The 25,207-nt window shown below is 39.5% G+C and overlaps 1 protein-coding gene across 1 annotated transcript in view; it reads left to right on the forward strand.

Annotated features, from left to right (window-relative positions):
* LYPLAL1 (lysophospholipase like 1) overlaps positions 1-8,183 on the forward strand; it is a 33,717-nt gene extending 25,534 nt beyond the window's left edge. Inside the window, exons 4-5 of the mRNA XM_089529330.1 lie at positions 4,266-4,381; positions 7,956-8,183. Of these exons, the coding sequence (XP_089385456.1) occupies positions 4,266-4,381; positions 7,956-8,180 (341 nt within the window). The 3' untranslated portion in view covers positions 8,181-8,183. The remainder of the gene's footprint in view (positions 1-4,265; positions 4,382-7,955) is intronic.
* Positions 8,184-25,207: the final 17,024 nt, after the last annotated feature.

Consider the following 25,207-nt stretch of genomic DNA (forward strand, 5'->3'; position numbering starts at 1 on the left):
AAGGCTTTCTCTCATGTCCTTACCAGATGTGTTGGGACAGTGGTGGGACTGTGAGAAAGCATTCACCTATAGATCTTAGAGCACAGGCAGGCTTTAATGGGAATCTGCAGTTTTTCACATAATCTGGACCCAAGCCATATAAGTCTTTAAACCTCAAAACTAACACTGAATTTTGATCAGCAGCCAGTAGAATTGTTTCAGCTGGATGGGTTATGTGCTCCCTGTAACCTGCCCCAGTTAGCAGCCTAGCATTTTGAACCCATTTAAATTTCCAAACAGTTTCCAAAGGCAGCCCCAAGTAAAGTGCATTACAGTAATCCAAAGAGGATGTAATTATGTGTCACTTTAGCCAGATCTACATCTTAAGGAATGGGTGCAGCTGGTGCATGAGTTTTAGCTGTACAAAACACTACTGGCCACTGTGAAACCTGGGCATCCAGACTCAGATCTAAGTCCAGGAGCACACTCAAGCTTTGAACCAGATTTCAGGGGGAGTGTAAGTGTAACCCTATCCAATACAGGCTGAATCCCTATTCTGTGATCTGCCTTATAGCTGATCGGTAGCATCTCTGTCTTGACTGGATTAAGTTTCAGTTTATTTTCCTGTAGCCTCATCCAGTCCATTACCAACAGCAGGCATTGGCTTGGCACAGAGTCCTAGTTGCTTCTGTAAGATTTAAATAGCCTGACTATGGCGCATTACAGACCGCCTGAAAGCAGCGGTCTGCCGGCGCCGCCGGTTGCTCTGCGAGGGAGCCGCAGCTTCTGTACCACGCGGCTCCCTCGCGGAGCAAAAAGAATCCTGAAAATGGCGCTTCTTTCTGTGCTCCGGAAGTGGCACCGCAAGTGCCCAATGGCACACTTGCGGTGTCACTTCTGCCGCGTGACATGCGGACACTACGTGTCCACTACGTCAAAATGGCGGTGCCCGTGTGGAACCGGCGCAACCATTTTGTTGGGTTGGGGCATCAGGAAGTGACGCCCCTAACCCTAGTACATACTGGATACGTACTTTACGACCGTCCAGAACGGGCCAACGTACAATATGGGTGAGCAACACATCACAGGCTGCAGTGCATTCCCCACACCCGTAATTGGCAACTACATGGCACTCTTTCTCCTTCCACCATCCATACAACTTGAAATTGTGGTATCTTCTTCCCTTTCTTTCTTTTTCTGGCACTTCATTGTTGTTAATTGCCATTGGGTTGACCTTGGCCCATGGTGCCTCTATATGAGAGACCTCCAGGTTACCCTATCCTCAGCCACCTTGCTCAGTTCATTCAGCCTCATGGCCATAGAGTCTTTTGAAGTGAGTCCTTTCTTCTCGTGATATGGCCAAAATACAACTTCCATTTAGTCATCTTTGCTTCCAAGGAGAGTTCAGACCTGATCTGGTCTAGGACCCATCTATTGGTCTTTTTAGCAGTCCGTAATACTCTTCCCCAGCACCACATCTCAAATTAGTTGATTTTTTTCCTACAGCTTTCACAACCATACATAGAAATGGGAAATGTGATGGCATGGGCAATTCTAACTTTGGTATTTAGTTAGAAATCTTTACATTAGAAATCTTTACAAGGTCCCCACCCTGGCTATACACAATCAGATTCAAAGTTAGTGCAGAATGAACTGTAGTTTTCTTCCTCAAAATCAATATTCATCAAACCTGCCTTTGGTTTTCCTCAAAGTGTGGAAAAGTTAATTGTTTTGGCCTGTGGTGCCAGGGAGATTCTGTTTTCCAAAAAAGTAAGTTTTCCGAGTTCTAGTTTTCCCTCACTTTCAAGAGCCCCATTGCTTAATGCATTCCTCACAGAAGGTGGCTGCATTATCAGACCCGGGTGGTGAGTAATGGCAGGTTGCTTTGCCAGCTAATGACTAAGTATATGCAAAAAAATAAAAAGACAGAGAGAGATTAAATCATTTACAAATTAGTAATGAGTTTTCAATGTGTCCCATTTTCCTCCTGCATTTTGAAACACCAAAACATATTTAATTTTATCTATGCACAATATGCACTAGTGTCTAGGAGTCAGTATATGCCTATTTATACAGAAAATATCTTTTCCACTATATATATATATATGAGCTATGGGGTGATGGCATAATTCACTGACTTGCACAATGAAATAAGCAAAGTGCTTGTGCGTGATTTAAAACATTTCTTTTACCAAGAATGGTGTACTTTCAAGCTTGTGGCTGATGGTAATTTATATCTTTAAAAATTGTAATGCAACTGCTAAGCTGACTACATTTTCATAGATGAACAATTAATCTTTGTGGTTTTTCTGTTTCAGTATTACTGGCCTATATAATGGGCCCTTGGTATCCACTGGGGTTTGGTTCCAGGAACCCCCGTGGACACCAAAATCCATGGAAGTTGAAGTCCCATTGTATACAGTGATGTAGTAAAATGGTGTCCTTATACAAAACGGCAAAATCAATGTTTGCTTTTGGAATGTAGTGTGTGTGTGTGTGTGTGTGTGTGTGTGTGTATATAAAACTATTTTCAACCTGTGGATGGTTAAGTATTGTACAAAATACAACTGTATATATAATTTGAATGTGTGTGTTTTGTGTGTGTTGTGTTATCCTGTCTATTTTGTCATTGTCTTGGAGATTTGCACTGCAGCCTGAAGTTTAATATATGGGCAGAACCTTTTTTTTCTTTTAAAACATTTGTTCAGAATCCTCAGGGCATTTTAAGCTTTGTTTCCCTTCTTCAGTAGAATAAATATTTTGAGAATAGGATCATGAAATTCTAGGTGAAGAGTATAAATTAATTACCTAAATCTCAAATTAATAACAATTGGAGAAGAGTAAAATCAGATGACTGTTAGTACTAACTCAGTTTTATGTAAATAAAGGAGTGCTGGAAAGATGTGTTTTCTGTGTACCTACAGCCATCTGTCCATAATTAACTATGCATCATCGTAGAATTACAATGATAAACCCAGAGAAGGATAGATCTTCTCATGAAATAAATGAGTTTTTGGCTTGGCCCAGGCTTGAAATGAAATCCAGAGATGAGTAATCAAGAGCTATGAGATCATGCATGCCCCCTGGTCCTTTCCCTCTCCCATATGACACACATACCCTCATTCTTTTTTTTCCCACTGTTACTGTATGTGCACCTGTCACCAATGTAGGTTAAGAGTAAAACAAGGAACACTCTGAAACCCCCTTTGAAAATGTGAAATTGGTTTGGGAGTGCACCCAGAATTGTTTTAATGTAGGCTGGTGGTGGTCAAATAAAAGTGAATTTTAGGAATCAGGGATGGGAATTGTGTGGCTCTCCTGATGTTATGGTACGGAATGCTGTTTGTTGCAGGCCAAGAACATCTCCAGACAACATAATTCTCAGTCCTAGAGAAGATGGAGCAGGTTTTAGTCAGTTTTTTAATTTGTGATTGTAAGACTAAGCAAAAGCACTAAGAGTGCTTCATTATATGCTAAAGTCTATACCAAAGTGCTGTCTCAAAATGTAGATAAGAGTATATCTTACAGCAGCTCAGACTCCATATTGTTTGTCCATATTACCCAGCCTCTTTGTAGTATCTGCTTTGATGGGCAGCAACTCTGTGGGATCTCAAGAAGAAATCTTTCCTATCATCTGCTTCTTAGGAATAGGAAAACTCCGCGAGACTCCATTGATTGAACTATGACCCACTTGCAAGCAAGGTCTGCTCTTCCACTGAGCCTCAGGCAAGAGGCAGGAGGAAGGCACTGATAGTCTGACTCAAGGAAGAAGGGGCATACTCTCCTGCTTTAGAGTAAGAAGAATATGAAGCTGCCAAATTCCTTGCTTAAGTAAAATCCAAACAACATACTGAAGCTTAGATGGAGAAAAAGTGTCATGCTAATTCTTCTGACACTAACTTCCAGGAAAACAAGCATTACGCGTGGTTTGTTATCTAGTGAGCTAGTAGTTTAAAAGCAATGTTTTAAATTGCAAAACAAGCTTAAAATGACTACAAATTTATTTTTATTTTTATTTTAAAAGAGTTCTGGGTCCTCTTAAGTATAAATCTGCAAACAAGGTGCAGTGGCCTTTACTGATATTTGGCAAAGTTATTTCTAAGCTAGAAAATGTTCTATCCTCTACAGCTTGCTTAAATCTGCAGCTTTCTTAAAGCTGCTGTAAGTATACCCTTATGTCTATGCTAGAAAATAGACAGCAGTTAGCAAATGTTCTAAACATTTGGATTCAGTATGCTCTTTATCTTCTGGTGTGTCTGGTTTTTTTTTCTTTTAAAATTCCATAGGTGGATTTTCAATGGGTGGAGGCATGGCGATGCATTTAGCCTATAGATATCACCAAGATGTGGCTGGAGTGTTTGCTCTTTCAAGCTTCCTTAATAAGAACTCTTCTGTTTATCAGGTGGGTGTTAGGCAGCTTTGTCTGCCTTATTTTTTGATATTTAAAAGTCTCAGAATGTTGTGATCGATGCTATGAAGCATATTTTTATTTGATTATTGTTTGTTTGTTTGTTTATCATGCCTTTCTCTGGACCTGGGACCCAAGTTAGTTTACAAAAGTGTTCAGCCATGTTTCAGTTCAATATCATAAAGTAAAAAAGCTTTTAAAAGATAGTTACATTTGTCATCGTAATAAAACCATCAATAGTTTAAAACAGTATAAGTCATTTAAGAATAAAATAAAGATAAGAATGTAGTACACAAACCTTATTAAAAGGCCCATCTGTACAACCAATTAATCATCAAATGCCTGTTGAAATGAAAAGGTTTTTATCTTGCTATGGAAGGAGAGCAGACAGGGGGCTAGCCTAGCCTCCCGTGGAAGGCAATTCCATGGGCTGGGAACAGCACCAAGAAAGCCTTCCGACAAATTCTCACGAGACAGGCCTGTGACAAAGGTCGGACAGAGAGAAAGTCCTCCCCCAAAGGTCTTAAGACTCAGAGAGACTTGTACATGGAAATGTGTTGTTTCATATTGCCTGGACCTAAGCCATTCCTGCAACCACCATGTTAACCAACCTAGTTCAGAAGCTTATGAAGGTACAGTGGGTCCTTGACATCCACAGGTTTGGTTCCAGGACCCCGCATGGATACCAACATCCATGGATGCTCAAGTCTTATTAAATACACTGGCATAGCAAAATGGTGTCCTTTCTATAAAATGGCAAAAATCAAAGTTTGCTTTTTGAAATTTATTTTTTTAATACTATCAAACAGTGGATGGTTGAATCCATGGATAAAAATAAACCCTGTATGTTGTAACAGACAACCAAATTGCAATATTTAATATAACTGATAGCAGATTTTTGGAGCCCACTTTTTTCCTTCTGCCCAGTTATTTCTGGTGAGGAGGCTATATGTTAGAGATTGCCTGTAAGGACTGTTTCTTATTTTTAAAAAAGTTCACACTTGTCATTCTTTAGGAAACATGGGTTGCCCAAAATGCCAAAACATGAGTTGATCACTGTTGCATCTCCTTGGAAAAAACAAATGATCCTGTCCTAATTGATTACATCTTGTAGCTTTCCATGCAGACGTGGAAGGTCTTTTAATTGGGGTGTGCTTTATTTGCATTGGCATTTTGTCATTATTATTAAACTGCCTTTCAATACTTGTAAATTAATATTTTAAATTGATTGTTTAATTGGTTTTTAAAAAAGCTTTTCTGCTATCATACAGCTAATTTTGTTTTGTCTCACATTTGTGAGCTGACTCTGATCCCATATTGATGGGAATGGCAGGGTAAAAATTAAATTACTGTAAGTTAAATTAAATTAATGACTTGTATAAGATAGCACAAGTTTCTAATCTAAATGCCATCTACTCTCTCCTTCTCCATCTTCATAGAATCATAGAATCATAGAGTTGGAAGAGACCACAAGGGCCATCCAGTCCAACCCCCTGCAATGCAGGAAATCTCAATGAAAGCATCCCCGACAGATGGCCATCCAGCCTCTGCTTAACAACCTCCAAGGAAGGAGACTCCACTACACTCCAAGGGACTGTGTTCCACTGTCGAACAGCCCTTACTGTCAGGAAGTTCTTCCTAATGTTGAGGTGGAATCTCTTTTCCTGGAGCTTGCATCCATTGCTCCAGGTCCTAGTCTCTGGAGTAGCAGAAAACAAGCTTGCTCCCTCATCAATATGACATCCCTTCAAATATTTAAACAGGGCTATCATATCACCTCTTAACCTTCTCTTCTCCAGGCTAAACATCCCCAGAAATTCATCTTCTGTTTAGTTCTTTTGCCTCTCTTTTGTGTCCTGTCTCATAATCCTCATGTAGCCAGCATAAGGATAGCAGAAGAGCTCTGTTGAATCAGCCCACACACCTGTCTAGTTCCACATACTGTTTCCTGCAGTGGACAACCAAATGTCCATGGGGAATCTTAGAAGCCAGAGATAATGGGGAGCAATAGCACTCTCCCAGCAAGGGACACAGACATATATCCTTCATTGTTGGACATAGTAAACAGCACTCATGCCTGGTAACAATGAATATCTTTGTGCTCTTATTAATTTGATGATTCCCTTTTAAAACAATCTAAGTTGATGGCCATCACTGTATCTTTTAGGAGCAAACTGTAGGCTTATACAGTGTGTGAAAAAGTACCTCTTCTTCTTTTACATCTCCCACCATTCGCTGTATTCCCTAGCACTGAGCCAGGGCAGTTAAAATGGTCTCAAACTGGATTATTTCTGCAGTATGTTTTGGACCTCAGTCTTTTGATTTCTTGACTTCAATCTCTGTTCTGATCAGTGATTGATCTAAGGTACTCAGGGGAACTCTTTTAGCTTTACTATTTCTTTGTCATCTGAATTCATGTAAATTTTCCGTAGTCGTTATTTTTATTTTCTCAATGTTCAGCTTTAACATTAGCACTTAGCACTTTCCTCTTTGACTTTCTTTAGTAATTGTTCCAAGTCTTTATTCCTTTCTGCTAGTAGTATGTTGTCATCTGCATATCTTTGATTGTTGATATTCCTTCCTCCAACGTTCACCTTACCTTCCTCTAAGTTTGAACCTGCTCTGTATATGGTATTTTCTGCTTACAGGTTGAACAAGTAGGGTGATAGAATACAGTCAGCCCTCCATATCCAGGGTTTTTTTAATCCATGGATTCAAGCATCCATGGTTTAAAAATATTTTAAAAATATATAAATTCCAAAAAACAAACTTTGATTTTTCCATTTATTACAAGGGGCACGGTCTTATTGTGCCACTGTGTTTAATGGGTTGACTATCCATGGATTTTGGTATCCTTAGGGGGTCATGGAACCAAACTCCAGCGGATAGCAAGGGTCCACTGTACACCCTCCTTTGCCGATTGGGAACGGCTCTGTTTCTTCTTATTCTGCTCTGACAGTAGCTTCTTGTCCTGAGTACAAGTTTCTTAAGACAATCAAGTATAGTGACGCTCCGATTTTTTTCAGAGCATGCCATAACTTCATGATCTCTGTGTAGTCAAAGGCTTTACTATAATCTATAAAGTGCATATTTATTTTCTTTTTGAATTCTCTGGTGCGCTCCATTAACCAACGTATATTTACAATGTGATCCCTAGTGCCTCTTCCTTTTTTGAATCCATCTTGCAACACTGGAATGTCTCACTCCATTTATGGTAGGAATCTCTGCTGCAGAATGTTGAGCATAATGGCCTTGTAATTGCTGCAGTCTTTTGCATCTCCTGGAATACGTAGGAAGTAGTTTTACCAGTTCCTTCTTTTGAAATATAGCCTACAGCACCTGGTATTTGTTGGCCGTCTCCCAACTAAGTACTAACCTGGGCCGACCCTGCTTAATTCCAAGATCAGACAGGGTCAGGTGTCTTTAGGATATGTTTGTTATGTATACTGTAATGCTGATCTAGGTGAGTAGTTGGGTATTCAATGTAAAATGCTGACTTTCTCTTGTTTTTATTAGTTACCTGTTTGTTTAAAGATTGGTTATAAAAAAGATGTCTTCTCTGCACTAGGCACTGAAGAAGGATGGACGAGAACTCCCAGAATTATTTCAATGTCATGGAACTGCTGATGAACTAGTTCTGTATTCTTGGGGTGAAGAAACCAACAAAATGTTAAAATCTCTGGGTGTAGCAACTACTTTTTTGAGTTTACCAAACATTTATCATGAACTGAACAAAAGTGAGCTAGAAAAACTGCAAACATGGATTTTGAAGAAATTACCAGAAGAATCCTGAATAATGAACAGTTCTTATCAGATATACATAAGTAATAATTCACATGGATGTTTCTGGGTTTTACAAAACACTCAGTCTTTTAATATGGTTATTTTCTATTGGTTGAAACACACTTTCCCTAAAAATAAATCAATGATAATATTAAAAACTCTAGTAAGTATAAAGTACTGTAAATTTGATCAAGTTTATTCCTTAAATTTTCCAAGACTTGTTTGTTTATATCAAATAGCATTAAAAAGTATTATCAATCATTAACATGTCCAGTTCATTGCACTGAGGAAAAAGTGTGTGTTGGGACAGTCTATATATTCTAGTTTATACTTGCTTTGGGAGCTTATATGTATGTAAAACAATATAAAACAGATCTTATCAGCCGAAAGGAAATGTTGGAACTCGATGTGATTAGTTCTGGGACAAATATCACATATTACTTTGATGTATTAGATTGTTCAGTTACAGTTACATAGAAAGATCACTTGTCGGGGCATATGTTTGACCCTGAGTTAGGGATGTAAAACCCTTTTGTTGCATTTCTCAGAATCTTATGGACATTCTTGCCTTAAACCAGTACTGTATTATGTTCCAATACCTTTTTCTTCCCACATCTGAAATTCATGAAAATTTGGGGGCATATGTTTTTTTTCCAAATGTATGCATATTTCTTGTTGACTTACATGCCTCTGAGTTCATTTTTCAGATGTATATGTTTTAGTTGTGCACATTTCTCAAATCACACATAATTTGTGCCCATTTTTTCTTTACCACACACATTGCGATCCTCCAGAATTTCATATGGATTTCTGAGGCAAGATGTGCTTCATCCTGTTGGCAGTCTCTACAGGCACGAAATGGATGTTTTTATAGGGAAATGTGAATGCAACACATTTCTTTCTCTCCTAATCCTGAATATATTTATTCAGAAGCAAGTTCAGTAGGATTTGGTCGTTGGTATGTTTATCTTCTAGAGTTGGGTCCATGTTGGAACACTCAGGAATGTGTGTGCGCGCGCGCATGCGCACATATGCCTGTCTGCTCTCCTCCACCCCCTCCTCATTTAAAAAGACATACATCCTGCACTATTGTAAACAAATATTGAAATTCCCATCACTTTTAGAAACTGATTTTTATGCAACCTGGGTAAAAGGCTGCCCTTTAAGAATTACAAGCTTAATTTCTCTTTTCACATACTGAGGTAGTTTCGAACTATTTTGAATTGTGGCTTATATCTGTTATGTAATGTACATTTCAGTAGGCTCTCATTAACTACAATAAGGATTTCTAAGTAAATATACTTCTGATGATTATATAGCATTTAAATAAAGTTGTGAATATTCGTTGTGCTGGATCCGCACCCCATTTTTAGACTAAACCCAATGAAATCACTGAATGTTAAAGTTAGTCATGGCATATGTTTTATTAATGTCAATGTGACAGTCCTCAAACAAAATCTGGATTTCACCCATTATGTCTGAATATATTTTAATAAGTAGTTTTTCTGTTCTGAGAATCTGTTGAACCCATGTTTCTCATGGCAAAGCACAGCACACAAGCACACTGCCTCTTGGTAACAATAACAGCAATTAGCCAGTCTTCTTTAAACCAAAAGTAATTTTTCTTGGGGACTTTTTACAAACCAGTACTATATATCGTGTAGCTTTTCATCTCGGTCTACAGAGTTGAAGGCCATTTGGCAAGACATAATGAAACAAATGGGTAGGCTTAAGCAGTCTATTTCATGATACCTTCTGGAACTTCCACTTGCGTTGGTGAAGTACATAATTCAGCAAGCAAATGAAAATGACTTCATATTGGGCTTGAATTCTCCTGGGCTCTGTAAATGTTTTCTGTTCTACTTGTAAACAAAATGTGAATTGGGTGGTTGTATTTTGTTTTAATCTTCCACTGTAAATAATATGCATTTTTAAAAAGAAAAAAATGTTACAATTAATGAACAGATAACTGCTTTGGATAGCAGTTCCTAATGTATTGAGGAGAGAAAGGACTGGTTATCCAAAATGTAACGTTCTCATAATGGATCAGGTTTGTCACAAAGGCCAACCAGTTGTCTCTGGAAAGTCCAAAAGCTGGTTATGGAAGCCATAGCCCAATATCATTGTTGCTTACCAGTAACTGGTGTCCTGTAATAATTGACTGTCTCTAACCTCTCACTTCTTTACAGTTTTCTTGACTATTAACCATTATGTTGCATTAATTTTTCCAATCCCATTTTAAAAGCATCTAAGATATTGTTCATCACCACATACTATAGAAGGGTCACTCACCTTCCTCAGCTGTGATTAATTGTGTCATGTGGAATAGGAAGACTTGGGGAGTAGAAATATGAGGAAAAGAGAGCAGGCATGAAAAAAGGGAATGACAAAGAAAAGAGGTTTGGGGGAAGCAACGAACAAGGTTTCTGGGCAGAGAGGCTGTTCAATTGATAGGAGAAAGCATGGCATAAAGCAGTGAGACAACAGAGTCAATTTCATCATTTTGGCTTTCAGGGAGAGTTCATGCAAAAAGATCTTGCAGCACCTTTGAGACTAACTGAAAGAAATTAGTAGCATGAGCTTTCATAGACTTTAGCCTACTTCCTTAGATGTATGTTGTGCATCTGAGGAAGTAGGATCAAGTCTACAAAATTCATGCTACCAACTTCCATCTTTCAGTTAGTCTCAAAGAAGCTGCAAGATCGCTTTGCATGCTTTTTTGTCTGTCTGTTGTATTCTTAGCACTCTTCTGCACCATATCTCAGATGAGTTTATTTTCTTTCTAGCAGCTTTCTTCACTGTCCAACTCTCTTGGTGTTGGCAAATATAATGGTTTGGACAATTCAGATTTTAGTGCTCTGTTGTATATCTTTACACTTTAGGATCTTGTCTAGTTTCATGGCTGCCCTTTTCATTCCTAATCTTATTTCTTGACTTTTAGTCTCTGTCCTTATCAATGTTTGATCCAAGGTACAGAACCTTCAGGCTCAAGGCTAAATCTAGGAGTACACTCACACGGTAAGCCTATGCCTTCAGAGGAATGTAATGCCATTCAACACTCTGGATGTCAGTAGGCTAGTTGAAGACTTGGGAATTCTCAGTAGATCCAGAAAACACATTGAAACTTTATCCACAGTACTAACCTCACTCCTAGTTGATAATACACTGGCATTATGTTTGGGGTCAAGAAATATCCTACAATTTATTCAATATCGCAACTTATTCAAAAAAAATTGTTTTTAGGAGGTGAAAATCCTGGTGATGAGGGTTAAAGAAAGTTTAAGTGCAACTCAGGAACAACAGAGCAATCATTGTTTGGTATGGAATGGATTTGAATATCCTGGACAAAGGCATTCTTGGGTCCTTGGAACATAGAACAGGAGCAGCCCCCAGTGCAATGTTTTGATGCAAGTCCCACTTGTACCTCAGAGCATAGCCAAAACTTGATTGTTTTGTTCCTGAGTTTGTTTCCATCAAAGCAGAGAGACATGGAAGATGCAATTGTTACCATGTATGGGTTTCTTTATGATGTGCTCTTGTTTGTGTTATATAATTTAGTGTGACTTAACTTCCAGAAGTCAGAGCAGCACTGATGATACAGTGATGATAACCGGAATTATTCCAAAGGCTGAAATGCATTTGTGCTGACAAAAAGTAAAAAAGAAAAGATAATGGGCAAACCTTCTGTAAATGTGTAATGAAATCATCTTTGGCTCAATCTCACCTCATTTTTTCTTAAAGGATGATGCTTCTGTAAGCAGAATAATGGAAGCTTCTAAAGAGCTGGCAGGATTATCGTTAGAATGGCAAGCCTTTCCTCCCTGTGAAAACAAATGTTCTGAAAGTGTGTTTGATTAATGCCAGACGACTGACATTTCTAATATTCTTCATGTGGTAGGAGAAGAATTTGTGATCCTGTCGTCAGGACTACAGGACTTCATTTGTAATGATCTTGGTAGGTAAATATGTAAATAGCTCTTTTTTAACATTGGAAACTGGTCATTTTTCAGGTTGTTCTTTCAAATGATGAAGTAATAACAATCATTACTGATGCATTGCAAGAGGTGAAGCCATTACCTATGAAGACCCAGAATGGGAGAAAACAATCTACTCATCTGGAACACATTAAAAGAAATTCTATGAGTCCAAGAGTGACAATTACATCTTGTGTTATTGGCTTCACCCATTTTTGATTAACCCAGACCCATTCTGGGGACCAGAGACCTCCTCAGAGGATCTGATATAACTTTGGGGATTTTGAAAAAAATCATGAGCTCAGTTCCCTGCTCTCATATTTTCCATCCGCATGCTGGGGTTTTGTTTTTTTTTTTTGTTTCTGTTTTTTTTGTTTGTTTTTTTGTATTTGTTCATGTGTACGCATGACTGTCATGTGCATGGACACAGAAACATATATTTCACAAATATTTTCACAAAAAACAGGACAGGTTCTGCTTTGGTCTGGTTTGCAAATTCCTCATTGATCAGTGCAGAAGATTATTACCATGTTGTATTTCCATCACCAAGAGAACAAATGCAGGATGAACATTCTCAGTTGGCCAGCTCTACTGAAGACAGAATTTTCAACCATTTCTTTCCTTTGTTGTGCTTGCATAATGCTGTATTTTAAAAGTGAGCTATCTTGATTTCCATTTTGTTGTTACCCAATACAGGGGGAGGTGGGATACAAATTATTATTATTATTATTATTATTATTATTATTATTATTACTATTACATTTTAAAGGGGCACCAGCCTTTAAAAAACAAAAAAGTGTTTATTTCAATAATTAGTAGTTTCAAAAGTCCACCACTGTTATCTCATTACATTTTGAATAATGCCTGACAAATCTGCTGTAGATCACCAACACTGAGGTCACAGATTTCTCAACCCCAGTCTAGTCTGCTGTATTACCAGCCTGGGATCCAGGCCTGTTCTGCTCTATTTGTGGGAGGTGCTTTATAACATAAATCTGCATTACAGTGCCCTTTTCTCTTTCTAAAGGCTAAATGGAACTTGCTGCATCATGGCAACTCTACAGGGAAAGATGGAATTTGCCGCATTACTCCTGTGAGGGAACACAGATTTTGCTCTTAGAATCATAGAATCGTAGAGTTGGAAGAGACCTCAAGGGCCATCCAGTCCAACCCCCTGTCATGCAGGAAATCTCAATCAACGCATCCCTGACAGATGGCTATCAAGCCTCTGTTTAAAGACCTCCAGGGAAGGAGACTTCACCAGTCTCCGAGGGAGTGTGTTCCACTGTTGAATAACCCTTACTGTCAGGAAGTTCCTCATAATGTTGAGGTGGAATCTCTTTTCCTGCAGTTTGCATCCATTGTTCCGCATTTTAGTCTCAGGAGCAGCAGAAAACAAGCTTGTTCCCTCCTCAATATGACATTCCTTCAAATATTTAACAGGGCTATCATATCAACCTTCTCTTATCCAGCCTAAACATCCCCAGCTCCCTAAGTCGTTCCTCATAGGGCACGGTTTCCAGACCCTTCACCATCTTAGTTGACCTCCTTTGGACACGCTCCAGTTTCTCAACATCCTTTTTGGATTGTGGTGCCCAGAACTGGACACAATATTCTAGGTGGGGCCTGACCAAAGCAGAATAGAGTGGCATTATTACTTCACTTGATCTAGACAATATACTTCTGTTGATGCAGCCTAAAATTGCATTGGCCTTTTTAGCTGCCACATCGCACTGCTGACTCATGTTCAACTTGTGGTCTACTTGGACTCCTAAATCCCTTTCACACATAGTTTCATTCAGCCAGGTGTCCCCCATCCTATATCTGTGCATTTCATTTTTCCGCCTTAAGTGCAGTACCTTACATTTCTCCATATTGAAATTCATTTTGTTAGCTTTGGCCCAGCTTTCTAGTCTGTTCAGGTCACTCTGAATTTTGATCCTGTCCTCTTGGGTATTAGCTACTCCACCTAATTTGGTGGCATCTGCAAATTTGATAAGTATGCCCCCAATTTTGTTCTCCAAGTCATTGATAAAGATGTTGAATAGCACTGGGCCCAGGACAGAGCCCTGTGGGACCCCACTGGTCACTTCTCTCCAGTATGAAAAGGCGCCATTGTTGAGCACCCTTTGGGTTCGGCCGGTCAACCAGTTACAAATCCATGTCACAGTTGCCTTATCTAGCCTACATTCTATAAGCTTGTTTGCAAGAATGTCATGGGGAACTTTTTCAAAGACTTTACTGAAATCAAGGTATACTATATCCACAGCATTCCCTTCATCTACCAAACTGGTAATTTTATTAAAAGAGAGAGAGAGAGAGATCAGGTTTGTCTGGCATGACTTGTTTCTCTGAAACCCATGTTGACTTTTTGTGATTATGTAACTGATGTACAGTTATTATTGGTATAGCACATCACTGTTGGAACAGTGTCTCCTTCAACTGCAATCCAATATCTAGACCAGCCTAAATTCCACAGCAGTAGCCACCATTTCATTCTTAATTTTGGGAGCATATTCTTGTTGCCCTCTTCTGGGACAAATATTTGTTAAGAGCTACCATAGGAAACCTCTAATTTCGTCCAAAAACTGGCAGTCAGAGTGTAGAATAAAAACTGAAGAAATCCAGATTTAAATCTTCACTCAGCATTTCTGGATGGCCTTGGTTAAATTACTACCTCATATTTCATCTATCTCACAGGTCTGCTGGGATGATAAAATGCAGACAGGGGTACTTAATTACCTTATTTATAGCCCACCTTATTCCATGATGGGTACCCAAAGCAGCTGAAAGTAAAAAATAATGTATTGTAACACATGTAATAAATTTATTTACATAGAAGTAGTAGGTATGGAAATAGTATTCAAAAATAATTTTCAATGGTCACAAACCATATTTATCTAGTGTTGAGAGGAATCTGGTCTAATGCAAATAATCAGTTTGGGACTTACTCTATGCAAAAGTTGTACATAGTTGTTTTATAACAGAAAACAACATTTCCTGTGCAGGAAACATTTTTGTGCAACAGTATTTATGTAAAGAAATATTTTCTGCACAGAATATGCCTTTTTTGTGATGAAAGTGGTGTATTTGTGGGCTAATTCTGTACAAAAATTCACAGATGGTCTTTTTGTGCAGAAAACAGTATTTTATGTTCATGAAACAACATTTTCTGTGCAGAAATCACAGAAATGTTTTCTGTGGGGAAAATTCTCTCTCACACACATACAAACAAATGCCATGGATGTTTTTTGCACAGAATAAGTCCTAAGTTCTGAATTTCAAAGACATTCTTAAAGCAGGAGGAAAATGACTAAAATTCATTATTGTTTCCTTTGGGAAGAAAATTAGTAAAGAATTATATCTTTAGGAAGTAGTGACTTCTGAAGATGATTTATAGGGATAAAGGTGATGACAGTGTCCACTACTCAGGGGTTTAGTGAAGGATAGGCAAAATATTCTGCAATAGAAATTGGGTCACAATTCCCATGAGAACTAGTCAGCATATCCACTGGTGTGGAATGTTGGGAGTTGTAGTTCAGCAATATCTGAAGGACCACACTTTGCCCATCCCTGCCTTAGATGTTGCTGCTACTGAGAGGAGAGCTATTTCCACTACTGTCCTTTGGAGTTTCCAGGAGAGAAATGCCCTGCCAGCTGTGGTGTGTTGCCTAACAACCATGGTCAAGTAGCAACAGATGTTTTATCTCTAGAAGGATGGAGCATCTCACATAGGTTTTTAGGTAATCTGTAGCTCCTGGCTCCCCTTAGCCACAGAAGTGTGTGGTGGAGCCTCTGGGAGACATCTACCTTTTCCAGAGTTGGGGAATATATCACCCTCAAGATGTTATGACTCCAGTTATCTTTAGTCCCTGTCAGCATGGTCTGGGATTATAGGAATTATATTCCATCAGTATCTGGAGGTTTACAGGTTTCCCACTCCCAAGACATTATTCAATTTTGTTTTGGTATGTGTTCTACATATAGTAGGACATTATTCAGAGTGTAGAAAGTGGCACACCAATCAATAGGCATCTTTTGATTACCTTATTTGATATTTTCCTCTTTTGATGACCTTATCTGAATTTTGTCATCTCTCAAGAAATAAAGAAAAAGAAAATTGGGAAGGAATAAATCCACGAGGATAGGCCCTATTTCAAATTTGATCTGAAAACCCATTTTTAGAGCTGAGTTAAAAGCTCTTGAAAGTTGCGGTTCATAATGGAAATGCTGGCAAATCCTGAATGGAGCTGCTGTATGCTATGAAGCTTTAAAAAGTTTTCCACTTCTGAACCTAAAATAAAGTTACGTCGCAATACTTTCCTTACAGACACCTACGTTGCCCGCTAGTAGGAGATGCTGGATTTGGAGATTGCTCAAATGCAGCCACTAGAATAATTTTTCCTCTTGAGTTGACAATTTGATTCAATCAGCAGGTTTGGACAGACTGCGAATGAATTTAGATGAGTGTTTACCAAGTGGTGACTTACCATGGTTATTTAACTGCATACTCCAAACTGCACATCATTGCAGTCTGCCACACTCTCATATGTAACTTAGCCAGTAATGAAATGTTGTTCTACTGTCTCTGTCTACATACTGAAGAGCACTGCCTTACTCATATCTCTGCTCCACTAGCTTCCTCTGCCCTTGTATGCCCAGTCCTTTCTATGTCCTTGTGTGCCCAGTGTGGCCCGGGAAATGACTATTTCTTAAAAGGTTTTCTGTAACAATACACTTGTTTTTGCTGAGTACATTCAAGTCAACTATGACTTTCAACAACTTTATCCTAGGGTTTTCTTGGCAAAATTTATTCGGAAGACGTTTATCATTTTCTTCTAAGGCTGAGAGTTTGAGACTACCACCACATGACTGTCCAATATCAGGACTGCCATGGGAGCGATTTATCATACCTTTAGAGTAGTGGTGTGGCAGTGTGATTGGCTACTTAGCGATAGGTGTTCCAATTAATGAAGAGATGCCCTCTAACAATGCTATGGAGGCACAGGAGCAATGGGTCAGAGGCGACATTTTGTGATAGGTATTACCAAAGATGCTATTCTCTTGCTAAGATTGCAGTTTAAAACCCACATGGGATAAATTCCTATATAAGCCTCTTGAACTTCAAATTCAAATAAAATGAGGTTCAAACAGGTTTGCAATCAAAGAGTAACCACTCTGAATTCTAGGGCTATCACCAGCTGTTCCCTGTGCAAAGATTCACTTTATGGTTATATATTCTTTGCATATGTAAAGTGAAACAGGACTGTTCATGTGCATTTCAGCTAAACCAAATATATAGAGCCTTGATCCAGTAAATAATAAAAACCCTAGAGTACACCTGGGGTTAGTGATTGATTTTCTTTCTGGTTGCTGCCCACTTGCTCCAGTCCCATCCCCACTGCTGCTACTCAGACCACAAACTGCTTTATAATCTTGGAGTAAATACAAGAAACCTAATGTGTAAGTCAGAGTCAAATTAGAAAGTTACTAGCTGTGGACAGACTTTACACATATGGAGCTCTGGCCCATGTATATAAAATGTTAGCTGTTTTTCCTGCTAACTTTCTTGGGCATAACCCAGCCCTTCTATGAAACTGTACCAGCTGCAGCCCTTATAATACTGACACAGTCCTTTCTGAGGTGTCTCAAACATATCCAGGTTGATTTCAGGAGGCTGAATAAACAAATATGCAATGCTCATCCTGGATCTGTGAGCCAGCATACAATTTAACCCTATTGGAACCTTCCACGCAATCCAAACAACTACATTTTGGGCCACAATTTTCCAAGCTCCAGATAATTGAGCACTGCGTAAGGAAATCCTTCTGTTGTTATGCCAAGTGTGTTTAACATGGCCAGTGTGGTGTAGTAGTTTGAATGATGGACTAGGACTACTGGCTGACCTTGGGAAGATCATACTCCACCAGCCTCAGAGAAAGGCAACAGTAATCCTCATTTGAATATAAACTGCTAATACAAATCTATGATAAGGTCACCATAAGTCAGAGTCAGCTCAAAGGCACATAACAAAAAGCAAGGCTACAACACAAGGGGACTAGAGGCATTACATGTGTATTGCCCTTGAAATACAGTCCCCCCCTCCTTTTTCACTGGGATCCTTTACAGACCCCACCCCTTGCAAAAATGGAGTTTCACCTATATTCAAGACCCTGACACATGACCATCCAGCCTCTGTTTAAAAACCTCCAAAAAGAAGACTCCATCACACTCTGAGTGAGTGTGTTCCACTGTCAAACAGCTAAACTGTCAGGAAGGTCTCCCTAATGTTGAGGTGGGATTTCTTTTCTTGTAGTTTGCATCCATTGCTCCATGTCCTGGTCTCTGGAGCCGCACAAAATAAGCTTGTTCCATCCTCAATATGACATACCTTCAAAATATTTAAACAAGGCAATCATATCATCTCTTCATTGGGGGAAGGGTGTGCAGACACTTGCCACTCCAGGAATGACTTTTGACCATTTCTGGGCAAGCACCTTTCCCTGATTTGTGTGACCCTCCCCCATTTTGGGAAAAACTGCAGGGATGCAGCTACCTGTGGGGGGGACCATGGGAGAGGGGGTCACATAAATGCTCCACAGGGGCTGCCTATGACTCAGAGGGTGCAGTCACAGAAAGAGACATGTGTTTTGCAAAAGTCCCAGGTTTTATAAAGGTCCCAGATTCTGCCCTTGGCATCTCCAGGGAATGGGAAGAGAGCCCTTGATTGCTGCTGTCAGTCAGTGTAGGCAATATTGATCTTAATGGACCAATGGTCTGATTCACTATAAGGCAATTTCCAATGTTCTTGGGAAAGCCAAGGAGAACAGAAATTCTCACTATCAATAATATTTGGCATTCATTCCCACTCAGTCACATCTTTTCGTCTTATTTTGAATCAATGTTTTTATAAAAGGCATGCCAATCAACTTAACTTATGTGTGTTCACCCCTTATATATATATATGAAGTCATTTTTTCATACATGAAGTAATTGCCTGAGAAGGTAAACATTTTTTTCAAAAAAAGATCTATGAGGCAAGCCTTAAAGGTTGTCTGATACCTCTAGCAAGTGAAACTAAATAGTGGCTGTATCAACAAGAAATCTGTCTTGTATCTTTTTAGTGATGTCATGTGGAACCCCTGGCCCAAGTGGTTTCACATGGGGCTATTTCAATACACTTCATTCATGTGTAGGAGCCTCATTGTGATATCACTTTTTCCATTTATAGCAGAAGGGAAGTATATAATAGGTGGTGCCTGTTTGATTTATGGGTGTTTTCTAGTCAGTTTAGGGTAAAAGCTAAAATGCTTTGGGGCACTACTTTGGATGGCTTGCTGAAATGTGTGGCCTCATATATGCTTCTGAAAAAGGATTTGTCTTGCCTATATTTATTACTTACTTTAGAATTATTTACTTGGAAGTAATGCTGTTTAAAAAATGCTATTAGTAAAAATAGAAAGCTTCCATTTGACATTTTAAAAGTGGGTTGTATTGGACCCAGGATGTTCATACGCAATTCTTGGCCTGATCTGATATGGCTGTCAACCTTAGACCTTGCAAATCCTGAATACTGAAGTTCAACTCCTAACTCGGAATCCTGGGAGCTGTAGTCCAACAAGGGAAAAGATGTGTCCATACTTGAGCTATAAGCAGTGTGGCTGGTGAATCCCATGTCAGTGGGACAGTCAGATTTGGGAATAACCACTGCTTTGTCTTGGTTTTCTTCAGACTTTGGACTGACCAGTTCTGAAGATTTTTCTTTTCTTTGTTGTCTGGTGACCACACACACAAACTTAAAATATCTATCTAGGTCATTTTCATTTAGCATGGAAATGGAATGTCATCCCATACTGCGAATTTCCACTGCAAGTTATGTCCTCTGAATGAAATATCTACCTTGCCTACTGGTGCCTTAAAAGCAGGGCCCCCTAAACCCTTTAAGATCATTTTCTCTTTGGGGCACCAATCTTGAGGTTGTATTAAGTGCGATTTAACTATACACACCTCAGCCCCTGAGTCACGAAAACCCCACACCCAGTTCTTATTTATTTGTAACAATTATCTATGTTCATCTGTACCTAACCAAACCAAACCAAACTGGGAGGCTGCCTGTGCCTTTTTCCACCAAGGCAAGCAGTGTTGCCAACAAGCCTCGAAGATAATTCCCCAAAATGTTTGTCCAAAACACACTGAATCCCCCCAGATCACCCGGAATATTCAGTCACAATTCCCGGAAAATTCCCATAATGTTAAAATGGCGGATGTTTTGCAAATAAACGTAAACATAATTGAATAAAAATAATTGTAACTTATTTCAACTCTCAAAATTACCATTGAACCAAACAAAGAATCTTTCAGTCTTTTTAAGATATTTATTTTGACATGAAGGGGGTTCAGGAAGCTTTGTGCCAAATAGAAATGTTTTAGGCTGCAACCGCACTGCAGAAATAAATCCAGTTTGAAACCCTTTTAATTGCCATGGCTCAGTGCTAGGGAATCCTGGGAATTCTAGTGTTCGGAGACATTTAACCTTCTCTCTCAGCAAACTCTGGTGTGACAACAAACTACAATTCCCAGGATTTCATAGCACTGGGCCATGGCAGTAAACGGTATGAAACTGGATTGTCTCTGGAGTCTAGAATGAAGATGCAGCCTGAGTTGGGTCCAAGACACACTGCAGAAATAATCCAGTTTGAGACTGCTTTAACTGCCCTGGCTCAGTGCTTGGGAACCCTGGGAAGTGTAGTTTTGTGAGACATTGAGCCTTCTTTATCAAAAAGAGCTCTGGTGCCAGAACAAACTACAGTTCCCAGGATTCCCTAGCACTGAGCCAGGAGAGTTAAAGCGGTCACAAACTGGATTATTTCTGCAGTGTTTTGGACCTTCGTTATTAAAAATGCTCAAGGTCCTATCCATACTGCAGAAATAATCCAGTTTGAGACCGCTTTAACTGCCCTGGCTCAGTGCTAGGGAACCCTGGGAATTGTAGTTTTGTGAGAAAGAGCTCTGGTGCCACAATGAACTACAGTTCCCATGCACCTGAGGAAGTATGCTTAAGTCTAAGAAAGCTAGACTTAAGAGGGAGTCGGGGGCTGAGAGAGAGAGAGAGGCTTCCTGAGGGCAGGGGGCGGCGACCACTCTCCAGTCCTCTCTCTGATTGGCTGAAAACTGTTAATGTGTGACACTCCAAAGGGTTGGTTGCTCTGTAGCCAGCCTCGCTCTCAGAGTCAGGGCTGGAGCTGAAATAGGCAAAAGTCACCAAAAATGCACTGAAATAGAGCCAGGCACCAAAATCACACGAAAAGCTCTGAAAAGTCCCCGTTTTCGTGTGAAAGTCATGACATTGGCAACACTGCGAGCTGAGGCAAGGAGCTTGGACATGGGGCAGGACCAAGGCTCTCTGAGGCTTCATCTGCCCTGCCTTCAACACCACCAGCCAGCTCCAAGCCAAACTGGGAGGCTGCCTGTGCCTTTTTCCACCAAGGCAACAGTTGAGGCTGTTTAATATTCTTTTTCAGGATTGGGACCAGGGGGGGGGGGGTTGAGAATGAAAATTAATTTCCTATTATATCTGTTACTGTTATTTTTATTGTTGTTGTGAGCTGCTATGTATTTTGTTTTTGCTATTTATTGCTAGTGTGATTTGCCATGTTATTTGATTGCCATTGTTATTTGCTATGTATTTTTACTGTTGTAAGCCGCCCTGATTCTTTGTGATTGGACGGGATATAAATAAATCGTTATTATTATTATTATTATTATTATTATTATTATTAACCCTTGAGGTAAATTTGTTACAAATAGGCAAGGTCTCGGAGAAGGAATCCTTTTAGTGTCAGTTACTGTTCCAACTGCCGTTTCTATGGCAACTGCCGCCTCAGTCTGTTCTCTGTGGCAACATTCTTGTATGTCTGGCCCAACTGATTTTATACAATAAGCCGATCTTATTTTTGATCTTGAATCTTCATTAAATATTGTTGGACAGTGATATCTGAGGTGACCCAATTTTCCACATTCGTAACATTTTTTTTGGATTGAATTTTGACTGTTCTTTAGACCAACTGTCTTTTTTATAAGCTTCAGGGTCATATTCTCTCGTTGTAACCCTTTTTCTCTCAGCTTCAGGTGTTTGTTTTGGGTTTTTTGCTGCCAAGGTTGAAAATTTTTACCATTGTTATTCCTCTCTTTGGAGGTATGCCAATTTTTGGGATTTCTTTTTTCATTTTCTGGAGATTCTCCCTCAGTCCTTGCCATTTTCCTGTCATCCCCTCTGATTAAGGCCAATGTATCTATTACCTTGGCCGCTTCAGCTACGGTTTTAGGTTGTTGGTCCTGAACCAACCACCTATATTCCTGGGGAATGACATTATCAAACTTTTCCAAGCCTATCAGACTTTGTAACTCGTCCTTTGTTGTTATTTTAGACCCCTCAATCCAACTTTTTAACAAATAATCCAATCTGCATCCCATCTGGGTATACATTTCATCACCTTTTCTTTTAATCGCACGAAATTCTCTTCTGCAGTGTTCTGGAGTTAGTCCAAATTTCTGTTTTACTATGTCCTTAAACATTGTAATTTTGGGCCTCATCTGGCCTCATTTCTACATAAATTTCTGTCAGACCACCACTAATTTGTGACCTCACATAGCTCATCCTTTCTTCTTCTTTTATGTTTAATTCTTCACAAGTTCTCTCAAAGTTAGTAAAGAAGGACTCAATATTGTCCCCTTTATAATATCGTGGAAACCGTTTCATGTCAATTTGAGGTATTCTGTTTACCTCAGCCATCATCTGAGTTTGAGGGATTCCCTGTTCTAAACTCTTCATCCGAAGCTGATGATCCATCTCTTTCTCTCTTAAAAGCCACTCGTTTTCTATCCTGGCCATTTCAAGTTTAATTTTCCAAATCTCTACACTCTCCTGAGGTTCAGAAATTATGGTGTCAACACTAGCCACCATTTCTTCTCCGACTTCCTCCTCCACCATTTCTGGACCTGCTGGAGGTTTAACTTTTTTAGGAGGCAATGTTGATAGTATTTCCTTACAATTACCTCAAACTTTTACCTCAGGAAATACTCTTATTTTACTATGCCTCAACTGAGTCAAAAGAATCCACTTGGATTTAAAGTCAGACTGGTGATTCCCTACGTTATCACGAATTTTTACCTCAGGAATCATGTCTATTTAACTGGGTCTCAACTATGCATAGAGGCTCCACTTGCCCCTCAAATCAGATTATTAGTGATTCCTTACATTTACCACTGACCACTGACGTTTACCTCAGCAATCACAAAGTGTGTTTTTTCTTGTTGTATTAGTCTCTTACCAATACCCAGTACGTTTACCTCAGAGACTAGTCCTATCTAGGGTTGTCAGTTTTCAAGTGATCTCCTACAAATTACCCTTTTTATTTTTACCTCAGAGATCACTCCTCTGAATCTAACACCTAGATTTTAAACTGTAGGTTTCGCTTTCTTTCAGTTTAAACTTACTATCAGGTATCTGGTATTTCCACTCAGACCCCTTAACTTCAGCACACCTCCGGCTACCGGATTTTTTGTATCCCGGCGCTGCCACCAATTTATGTGAAGGTCTCTGCCCATCCTTCACCTTGACACTGGCTCTTCAGACCCTGCTCCCACCTAATTTATGTGAAGGGCCCCAAGAATACTCCCCTATGATGGCCCAACACCCCTGCATTTCTAAAGATCAGTAGCATGGTTTGATTTCAAAACACAGGCCAAGTGGATATTCAAACAAGAATAAAAGTTTATTTTAAAACAGAATGGAAAAAGGTAACTTGGACATGAAGTTGTTACTGTGTCTTTCTTGGTTACATATATACAGGTTTGTTCTTAAATCTCAGTTTATAACTCAGCCACACAGGCTATAATATCCCTCGGGAAATTAGGTAACCGAAACCCCTCTTTCAGAGTCTGGCTACACTGAGTCTCTCTTCTCTAGACTCCCAAACTAATACTTTCCCTCTCTTGACCTATCAGACCCTTTCTTGGTCTATGATCAACACCCCACTCTAACAAAATGCTGTTCCCTCAGGAACTTCTGGAACACAGTCCTCTCTTGGACTCTACTGTTCGCCAACTCAACACCAGCTTCATCCCTCAAGATTCCAAACCCGAACTGACTAAAACCAACTGCCAAGCGGAATCTTCAAACTCCTCAGCCAGCACCCAATTGGCTTAGAGTCTCTGGCTTCTGATTGGCTGGTTTTTGAGTCAGTTCATCACAAGAGCCAGTGGAGCTTTGAAAGCATACATAATGCATTCTCTGAATTCTGATTTGTCCAATAAAGTATCTCTGTTTTGTGGGATTTTGGAAGTTATTGTACTTTGCTGTATAGCCAACACCAATACCCCTGGATATGTTTTATGTTAGAGTTAGTTAGTTAGATGACCAGAAAGAGCAAAGTGAGAAATGGGACATGTAGTTTTTATTTATATTTCCTGCCTCTCCCATGGATCAAGGTGGGATTACATCAGTAAAATAATACAATACAAATACAAACATTCCTATTAGTTCTATAAAATGGCAGAGTCATCAGATAATCAAACAATCGTAGTCAGGAGTGGAGCATTTTGTCATAATCTCTTATACAGAATCCGGTGGATAAGCCCACCAGAAGAAATCCATCTTAAGTGCCTTCTTAAAGGCATCTAAGGTGGTAATAAGACAGATTTCTTTCGGTAGACCATTCCACAATTTAGGAGACACAGCAGTGAATACCCTATGGGAAGTTGTCCTTAATCTAGCATTATGATATTCCAATAAATACTTCCCAGATGTTCTGAGTGTGTGGGGTGGATTGTGTAGGAAGAGGCGTTTTCGCAAGTAACTCAGGCCTGAGCCATGTAGGGTTTTAAAGATGATAACCAACACCTTGTACTGTGCCCAGAAGCTAATTGGCAGCCAGTGAAGAGATTTTAACACAGGTGTTATATGGTCAAACCTAGATGTACCGGTGACCAATCTGGCTGCCGCATTTTGAACCAATTGAAGCTTTTGAACTTGGTATAAGGGTAGCCCCAAGTAGAGCACATT

The sequence above is a fragment of the Sceloporus occidentalis genome, unplaced genomic scaffold, assembly GCF_023333645.1.
Source record: "Sceloporus occidentalis isolate IW3139 unplaced genomic scaffold, rSceOcc1.0.p SCAF_6, whole genome shotgun sequence".
NCBI lineage: Eukaryota > Metazoa > Chordata > Lepidosauria > Squamata > Phrynosomatidae > Sceloporus > Sceloporus occidentalis.